Source organism: Poromitra crassiceps (assembly GCF_964638095.1).
Source record: "Poromitra crassiceps genome assembly, chromosome: 21".
In the NCBI taxonomy this organism is placed as follows: Eukaryota; Metazoa; Chordata; class Actinopteri; order Beryciformes; family Melamphaidae; genus Poromitra; species Poromitra crassiceps.
Genome location: NC_139638.1, coordinates 26,598,250 through 26,608,197, shown reverse-complemented (window position 1 = coordinate 26,608,197; position 9,948 = coordinate 26,598,250). Strand labels below are relative to the sequence as shown.

The following is a 9,948-nucleotide window of genomic DNA, read 5'->3' as shown; positions in this document are numbered from 1 at the left end:
GGGTCATTGAAAGTGCTTTATATATTTTGAGCAAGAATAGAAGTTCTCTCCTTTTTTTACTTTGTTATCACAGAGAATGCTTTATCAAAATGGATATCTTTTTCTTGAAAGAATTAAAGACTGTACTTGTAATATTTTTCTTGTCATATTGTCTTCTTCTAACTAACTGGTCATGTTAATTTCTTCAAGTACAACAGTATTTTGTCTTGTTTCTTAACTGGCTTTCTACTCTTAACTGGTTATTATTTTTGTGCCCTGAACTGATGTGTCTACATTACTTTTGTAGCAGTAAGATTAATTATATGGTGAGATTTTCCCTATATTCTCATGCTAAAATTGACTAAATCCACATTTTAAAGCTGATATTTAAAAAAAATCTTCCTGGAGCTCCCTAGGGGGTCTGAGGTCCCTCTCACTTGCGCCCCACCAAAATGTTGGATCACCAGTCGCCACAGCCATTGGAGTGAACAGAGATCTTGCAACTCTTCTATATAGATGGCTCTGAGTCGCACATGCTTCCTGAGGCTTTGCTCTTGACAATCTAGTGCACACATGGGAAAAATACAGCCAGCCCGCGGGCGCCACCTGTGTGGCCCGTGATGGAATTGCAATTTTTTATTTTTTATTTTTTTTACACACATAGTGCACCTGAACGCAACATGCAAGATACCCGCTGAATAAGTGTCCACATGTTCATGTCATATTCTGGCCAATACTCCACTTCTGTTATAGCATTTCAGTCTGGAATATGGAATATATTTCAATAATCTAATAATAATACATTGAAGTAGAAATTTAACCCAAATAACTCATTGGTTTTGGATTTATTTAGCTTCAAGACTGCGTTTTTGTTCGTGTGACGCTCAACACAGGCTTTGATCATCCCGGGACACTTACTGATACTTATGCTTAAATTAACCCACTCATATTCTGATTTATTTCAAGAAAAACATTTCAGCTAGTGGAAATTCTAATTGGCTGGTAACTTTAAAATCTAGCAGCCATATTGGCAGGTGGTCAAAAAAGTTAATTTCAAGCCCTGAGAGCAGGTGGTGACATAGGAGTGAGTGAGAAAAGGATGAAATATTGGTGGTTAAGACTGAATAATGACATCACAATTGTTAATTTAAAATGAGTTATTACTCTAAACCTGGCTTCAAATGCACCAAATTTTTCGTGCTGGTGCCGTTCGGCCCTCAGCAAAACCTGGTAGCGAGGACATTTTTTGTGGCCCTCTATCATCAAAGTTACCCATCCATGGGTTAGGGCATGACAATATTTGTTCGGCCGCCGGCAACAAACTGGGTTTCTCATGTGGCCCCCCATGAAAAATAATTGCCCACCCCTGATCTAGTGTGTGTAGTGTATGCTTTCATGGAAGAACACATCTGAGAATGAGCTGGAAGTCCAGTACAGGTCAAATATAGTTTGTGCAATAATGTTGCTGTAATAATAATAATAATAAATATTATTATTACAATAATTACAATAATTTTAAAATCTTATTTTACATGTATACAGGAAGACAATTACTGACTTTGTAATGACAGAACACATTTTTATTTGAATCAGCGGCTCGAGGGCCTTTGCAACGTCTTGTCCTCATGAAGTCACATAAACACATTATATTATATATTATAAACATATTCATTTCTACTCTCTAGTCTTCTGGACTACAGAGCAACATGGCTTTGTCATCCGACCTCTGTCCTGAACTCTAGACAGCAGTTGTCAGCCAGTCCATTCTCCCCCCAATAGGGACACCACTCCCAGCAACAAACTGTTCAATCGTATATGAAAGAATCAGAAGGGGAGAAACAAGGTCTGGTGGTCCTCCAGAAGCTGCATGTGATGGAGGTACAACTTGTGGGCTGCACAATGACGGGAAGCCCAAATCGCGCCAGCAGTCCAGAGAAGATATGAGATGAGAACATTCTCTTGGAAAAGTCAGCTGAAGGTTTACATTTTTCCTCATCAAGTGCAGTGTTTATGTTGCCACTTGGTGGCAGCAGTTCCCCTCATATGGCCCTGAGCTGAGGAACATCATGGGTGGTCTGTCCCAGTCAGAGACTCCTGCTGTCGGTGTCTGCAATGAGGCAATCTGATCTGAAATGTAGTCATTTTGATGTGATTGCAGCCTGTTGAGGACATGCATTATGTGAACATTATGGTGTACATTAATCATTTGTCAAAATTGTGCAGATGTTCACAGTACTGAGGGAACAAATAAGAACAGAAGAAAAATTAAACAACCAATTATCTTAGGAAGTTTAACTGTGGTGTTTGGTTGGTAATTCTAGACATTATGTTGTTACTTTGTCAGTCCTCAGCAGATCCCTCCCTCCCTCTGAGATCAGAGGTCAGGAGGGTCACCAGGTCAAAGGGTGAACCCTGCTGTCAGGCTGAAGTCCATCTGTCTGTCTGCCAGTCATGCCAGACAATACATGGAGCATAACAGAGACAGGTTACTATGATGACTTTATGGACAGAGTTTTCATTAATTTTTTGATTTATTTACTGTACTAATTACTTACACACACGCACGCACGCACACACACACGCATACACACGCACACACACACACTTTTCACTTGAGTCATTTTATTGAGTAGGCTGTGGATTTTCAATAGGCTACTCTACCCACCACAAGTTAATCAGATGATTTATAGCCTAGCCTAATGTTTTTCGACTGGATGTCTTGAGTGTGCATTTTTTGGCATGAAAACACGCACGTCTGACGCTTCCTTTCTGGCTTCATAACAAAAGTCAAGAAGGGAAACAGACAATAAACAATTCAGATGAAGACATTCAAGAAAATGTGTTTACATTGACAGGCGGGGCCGCCTGCAACGCTACCTCCACACCACATGGCGTCGCCCTCCTCCGGTGTCTTCACAAACTAATGTGTTTTCGGCATGGGTTTTCTGTCAAGTTGTCTTTGGTCCTTTCCTTTGTCGGCTTGTAAACACGGAAGTTAGATAACAGTCTGTATACAAAAAAAATACAACAACCACATGAGATGTAGCTTCCCATAACGATAGTTGATCATTATTACTTCTATATCCTCCAGCTTCACCACAGCCGAAAGCATGGTCAATATCGGACTCACTAAAGTGGACGATGCGGTGGCAGCGAAACACCCGGTGGGTTTTGACCATAGAGACTAAATACATGTTTTGACTTTCACCTTCTGGCTGTCTGGACTGGACCCCCTCGGCTGGAGGGGGCAGCAATCTGGGAACTCATAGCCTATCAGTCTGTCTGAGACTGATAGACTCTGGGTGCACCCAGACTCTGGGTGCCTATTTAAAGTGTGCTGCAAAAAAAAAACCCCAAAACTTTGCACTGCACTTGAAAAGTAGCATCCGAAGTAGGCTAGCTATTTAGCAGATCTGTCATGTCATGATAGCTGCTCTGTGTGTTTCTCTCTCTCAGGGTTTGCAGAGATATGCTGCGTGTCAGTCCCATGCCTTCATGAAAGGGACTGGGAGCTTTATATTTGGTAAGTGATATATAGCGTTAGAGGCTATGTTGCTCACTGTCAGACACACATTGGGAAAATACTGTAAAAACGTAAATGAATAATTTGTACAGCTTGTCTCTACCACAGTGATTATTGTTACCTTTACACTAGTTATAGATTGAATAAATTGTCATCATATATCACATTGCTGTATGAGTCTTTCGGTGTATTGTTGCCTTCCTGATGTGCGGTGCCACATGTCACCTATAGGTGCTGCTGGATTATTTGCCTTTCAAAAGGCTCTACAGATGAAGTTGCCTTATCCCCTTCATTGGAACCTGCTCATTTCACTCGGTGAGAAACAGGCTTGTTATAGGCTGTATAAGCTAACAGAGATGTCTGTTTTGTTGTTACATTATAAGGATGATGGTATTGATTTTAGGGGTGCACCGATCACGTTTTTTGCCACCGATCACCGATTGCCGATCACCTATGAGAAATATCTGCCCAACCGATCATCGACCGATCACCGATTACCGATCACCGATATATATATATATATATATATATATATATATATTTTGTAAGCAGCTATAGCAGTCTATTATAGAACAGTTTCCATTTTACATATAGGCCTACATTCCATGCATCAAATTGAAAGTGCAGCACATTTTCTTTTTTTTCTACATCAATACTTTATATTTTGTAGGCTAAAGGAAACCGCCAACATGATTTTTTGTGTGTGAGATAATTGGAGCACAAGACTGTTGAACTAAATGGCTAGTAGTAGTCCAGTTCCCTCAGTTCAGTTTCCACTTCGGGATTTCCATGTTACCAGTTCAATGCAGTTCAGTTCACTCAACAAAAATACTCCATTTTCCGGGATTTCCCTGTTACACAAGAAAAATAACTTCGACCCAAGTTAACTATTTTATCGATTAAGCTAAAGCGGCTAAAGCTAACCGGAGCTATTAACGTTAGGAGGATACATGCAAATATGGATGAAACACGGACTTAACAGCATGCAAATGCCTCGGTAGGCGGGAGGACTGGAGGTAACTTCTCTCTGCTGAGTCTGCTCTAATCACCAGCTGATTTGTGTGATTCAAAGATCGGCCGATACAGATTGCGTGCCGATTGATCGGTGCACCCCTAATTGATTTGATTTATTTTTATGTTTCTAGTCTATGTGTCATTTGTGCCCTGTCTGATCTCTTGTATGTCATCAAACTTGTTTGTGTTTTAAGTGCTCCATAATAAATTTGCCTTATCTTGCACTCCTCTCCTCTCCTCTCCTCTCCTCTCCTCTCCTCTCCTCTCCTCTCCTCTCCTCTCCTCTCCCCTCCTCTCCTCTCCTCTCCTCTCCTCTCCTCTCCTCTCCTCTCCTCTCCTCTCCTCTCCTCTCCTCTCCTCTCCTTTCCTCCCCTCCCCTCCCCTCCCCTCCTCTCCCCTCCTCTCCCCTCCTCTCCTCTCCCCTCCTCTCCTCTCCTCTCCTCTCCTCTCCTCTCCTCTCCCCTCCTCTCCTTTCCTCCCCTCCCCTCCCCTCCTCTCCTCTCCCCTCCTCTCCTCTCCTCTCCTCTCCTCTCCTCTCCTCTCCTCTCCTCTCCCCTCCCCTCCTCTCCTCTCCTCTCCTCTCCTCTCAGTGGCTTCATCAGTGGGGAGTTACGCAGTGACGCGTTGGGAATCACAGAAGTGCTCCGACTTGTGGCTGCTGATAGAAACGGGCAAAGTCCCAGACAGATCGCCGCCACAGGGTGAGTAGATGGCCAGTGACCTTTCCTCTCATGCTTGGAAATGAGGAAATATGGAAATTGTAACGGCAGTATTAAGATCATGTTTAGGAAAATGAAGCAGTTTCAGCCCTGGGCCGCTTGTATTGTCTGAGTTAGCGCAGTTCTTCAGTCACAGGGATTTAAACGAAGACAATTTGCAAACTCTCAAGTGTTTCGCGTTATTTTTCTGTCGGCGTGTCTTTCAGTGCCCCCGCCGGAGGAACCAATAGAACCTAAGAAGACGACATATGGCGATGCGATGGAATGACAGTGCTTTGAGACACACACACACACACACACACACACACACACACACACACACACACTTATTAGGCTTCGCTCTCCAGGGGTTTCTAGGAAACACTGGATCCATGAACATAAGAGGCACATCAATAGCGTGGCGGAGGCAAAGTAGCTCTTGACCGTCTTGAGTAGCTCGGCTCGGCTCTGTCTCCGGTGAGCCCGTTCTGGTGGGTCCGGTTGTGCTCGGCGCTGATGAGCACCACTTTGCTCGTTCATATACATATAAAAGACACAACAACACAAGACACCTACAAACATGTAACGTTACACCAGTGTAGGGAATTAGCCAGGGGGCAAGGGCAGAAATACCCCAAGAAATATCAGAATGCCCCTAAAAACCATAAATGAGGGTCAGAAATTGCCCCCAAGATTTTTGATCATTTCATTTCCATTGCTAACACACACTCAGCACCTGCAAGCTGGTTGCCAGGAGAAGACCATGAAGAACACACTCACACAAACAGCATTGTTCACACTACGCTTTAGCGAGCAGATTTCCCCTTGGGGATGAATAAAAGTAGCTACCTAGCTAGCAACTTTCTGCACCAATTACTATTTTTTTCAAAATGTTGTAAATGCCCCTAATTTTTTGAAGTGGGGCCAAAAGTTGCCCCTCATGTTTTTTGAGGGGGCAGCCAGCGACCTGGGCAAGGAGGCAGTGAGCCTGGCTGGGCATGCGACGACATGGCCTTCTACCGCGACCACTGCCACAGGTGGAGCCCAGCTACTCGAAAAGGAGACAACGTCCTCAAGTTCACCTGCTGCGACTGCTCTGAGGACGACGAGGCGAGTGTTGAGCGGTTGAGACAGACCTGGCAGCAGGTGGCGATGCTGGCCATGTACAACCTGTCTCTGGAGGGAACAGGCCGGCCGGGCTACTTCGGATCGAAGGAGGACATCTGCGCCTTCATCGGACGACACTAGACCTTCCTGCTGGGGACCAGGATGAAGACGTTGACGTGGTGGTCGAGCACGGTCGCCAGCAGGCTGTCGGTCGGCAGTCCCACCTTCTTCCAGAATGGAGTGCAGGAGTTCGGAGGGCCCGGCTGGTGGAAGCTGGTGCAGAACCGACGACCACCCACCCTGTGACCGGAGGGGGACAAATCCCCCTGCCAAGACCAAAGCAATCCAACCTGGTGGTGGACCCTGTCATGGAGGAACCCGGTGAAGAACGCCATGCAGCTGAGGGAGAAACGCTTACGCACGCGGGAGGTCAAGGACATCCGGTCGGGCTCAGAAGGAGGCGGCGGGCGGCTACACGGACAGCAGCGCCTCCTCCAACGCCCGTCAAGCCCGTCAGTTCACTTTTTATACACATAACACAGACAATACTTGTCATTCTGATTTTTTTTTAAATGGTAGCCTACTGTTTGTGTACCACTCATAGTCTTCCAACTAAATGAAACCAGTGGATGTTAGGCTTATGTTGAAGTTTGGGCCATTCCTAAACAGACTGTCTGACAGATAAAAACAACAACACAAATAAAAAACAAAACAAAACAGGATGCATATGTCTGCTGTGTGTTGGCAATGTTGACTGGTTTTCTCTCGAGTTGAGCTGGCAACCTGTGTGTTATATGGACACATTTCACCTGTGTTTCAACGGGCATGAGGGGGAGTAGATGACACATGTTTGGGTGAACTGTTCCTTTAAATTAGTCACAACTGGTATGAAGCTTAGCATATATATATATATATATATATATATATATATATATATATACTGTATAAACAAAATACTCAATTATCAACCCCACGATTGACTCCTGATGAAGATGTCAATCTCCATTTGATAGCACTGTACTTTGTACACTCCTACACTGCCCCCCCCCCCCCCCCCACACACACACACACACACACACACAGGAGATTGAAGGCATTTGAGTTGATGTAAAAGGGAGAAAGTTGATGAAAAATGATGTTCAATAATGTTCAGAATACTGCAAAAAAAAAAGTGACTGACCTGTAAGTACAGCACCATTACACACACACACACGCACACACACACACACACACACACACACACTCATTCAGCAGTAGTTTGCCACGCCACAGCAAACACTGCCAACTACACTTCCTTCTAAAACTCAAGCATGTAGGCCTGTTAGACCTCCTGTGTTGAAGTGTGCCTTCATCATCACAGTAAAGCGTCCAATATAAACCCTGTATCGGAGCTGTGCTCTGCAGTAGAGCCGAGACTATAAGAGCCAAAAGAGAGATCTACTAAGGAGAGATCTACTAAAGAGAGATCTACGTGGAAGTGGAACTCAAAGGAATCCCTGAACCCACACTACAAAAATACAGAAACAAAGCTACAGTTGTGTGAACAATAAAGCAGAGTATTCACTGACAGCTGTTCATGTTTCTCTGGTGGTAAAACCCCCCAAAAAAAGCCAAATGATTATATTGTGCTTTCTCTAAGCCACACTGGCACTGCAGTTTGCATAGCTGAACTAGTTTCTCTTTCACTACACTGTAATAATGTGTTATTATAACGTTCTGCTCCAGTGCAGGCATTTGAAACAATAGACTCTTTCAGTATGGTGTAACACCTCGACTGACCAAAATGACCAAAGTCCAGGCTGTAGAATCTGGGCGACCGAGCCAAAGATGATCCACTATTCATGCTTGTGGAGGTGGAAGGGGAGAACTGTTTTGTGGATAGGAGATAGCCATAGTGAACCACAAGGGAACATTTTAGGCTTTGATTTGATGTCTCTCTCTCACTCGCTCTCTTTCTAATGCTACATCTCTGTGTAGTCTCAATCCACCCCCACTCTCGCTTGCTCTAACAACACCTCTAAGATTTGAAGGGTTTTATTAGGCGGTTTTCTCCAAAAAAGAAAACCGCCTAATAATGTATTAAATCAGCTTTCAAGTCCTTCTTCCTACACATGCACAGTCATATTGCTCAAATGGACCGAGGTGTGTGTGTGTGTGTGTGTTAGGTTATGCACGATGATATCAGATGATACAGGAGAGACTCGATGTTATCTGAAATGCGCGCATATATCGGTATCGGCAGTCGGTCAAAGGAGTTGAAATCGGCATATCGGATATTGTCAAAAAAGAAGAAGAAACGTATCTTACATCCCTACTGTCGATCTTGTTTAACACATACTAGGGAATCCCTAGTATGTGTTAAACAAGATCAACATGGCCAGTGGAGTTGAGGCTTGGTGTATTACTGATAACTAAAACAGACAGAAGTGCGTGACTGGTGGTCTTTGCAAACAAGCATGGTTTGCAAACCTTGCACTGCGTCTTCGTGCAGTGTGTGTGTGTGTGTGTGTGTGTGTGTGTGTGTGTGTGTGCGTCTGTGTGTGTGTGTGTGTGTGTGTGTGCATGACAGCAAGAGAGAGAGACAGAGAGGAGGAGAGAGGGACTGAGAGCGCTCAGTTGTCTGACCCTGTGAATCTACTGATCACACTGAGCTGAGCTCCTATACTGGACAGTCTCTCTCTCCCCTCTCTCGCCTTTCTTTCTTCATGCCCTTCTCTCTCTCTCCTCTCTCTCATTTCCTTCTCATTGCACTTTTCTCTCTCTCTCTCTCTCTCTCTCTCTCTCTTGCTCACAATGCAGGAAATAAAAACACATTGTTTCCGAGATAACCCAGCCTCAGTGGAAAAAGCAGATCTATACTCTGACTCCATGTTATTGGCTGTTTCGCTGCACCAAATCCATTGGGTTATGTTATGCCCTCTGGCCCACTGTAAGTCAATTAAATGAATGTGTTATCAATAACAGCTGGTATGTGATTGATTGTTATTGGGAGGGGGAGAGATCAGAAGCCCTATGTGTGTATGTTTTTCCTCTGTGAGGGGATAAGGCGTAACTGATTGTGTGTTTAATCTTTCGGCCTCTTTTGTAATAACTAGGAAACTCGCGCGCTGCGCACGCTCGATTCCTACGGTGGAGAGTCTGGAGATGATCGCCGCTCCGTGAACTCCCAAAATAGTGACTGACAGACAGACAGACAGACACCGCCCACCCCACCTAGGCGCCATCGTGCCACTGTGCGCCACCATACTACATCGCAGTTGCTCGAGTGACATCACTGATGACATCACAACTGCCTGAGTGACATCACAGTTGGGCAATCGGTTGCTCGAGTGACCTCACTGATGACATCACAGTGGCTCGAGTCGAGTGACATCACTGATGACATCACAATTGCTCAAATGACATCACTGATGATGACATCACTTCCGTCACAAATCGTGACCACAGACACAGAGCCAACTTAGCCAATTTTAACTAAGAAAGTGTAAACTAAATATACAGAGAGCATGCTGAATATGAAAGTGAGAATATGTGATATAGCCATTCTAACAGGAGCAGCGAGCAGGAGAAATGAGTGAATAAATAGGCTACCGGGTAGGCAGGCAATGGATTACAGAAAGATCTTTG

At 44.4% G+C, this 9,948-nt stretch overlaps 1 protein-coding gene across 3 annotated transcripts; it reads left to right on the top strand.

The window, feature by feature from the left end:
• The first annotated feature begins 3,003 nt into the window (after nucleotides 1–3,003).
• tmem141 (transmembrane protein 141) lies at nucleotides 3,004–9,536 on the top strand. 3 transcript variants are annotated; one of them, XM_083657911.1, is made up of 5 exons: nucleotides 3,004–3,143; nucleotides 3,436–3,502; nucleotides 3,734–3,817; nucleotides 5,107–5,217; nucleotides 9,457–9,536. In XM_083657911.1, the coding sequence occupies exons 1-5, from the start codon at nucleotides 3,090–3,092 to the stop codon at nucleotides 9,501–9,503; spliced, it is 363 nt and encodes a 120-aa protein (XP_083514037.1). In that variant the 5' UTR covers nucleotides 3,004–3,089; the 3' UTR covers nucleotides 9,504–9,536. The 3 variants fall into 3 exon arrangements, with proteins under 3 accessions (XP_083514037.1, XP_083514038.1, XP_083514036.1); XM_083657912.1 differs by lacking the exon at nucleotides 9,457–9,536 and adding an exon at nucleotides 6,146–6,263; XM_083657910.1 differs by lacking the exon at nucleotides 9,457–9,536 and adding an exon at nucleotides 5,442–5,549.
• The last annotated feature ends 412 nt before the right edge of the window (nucleotides 9,537–9,948 follow it).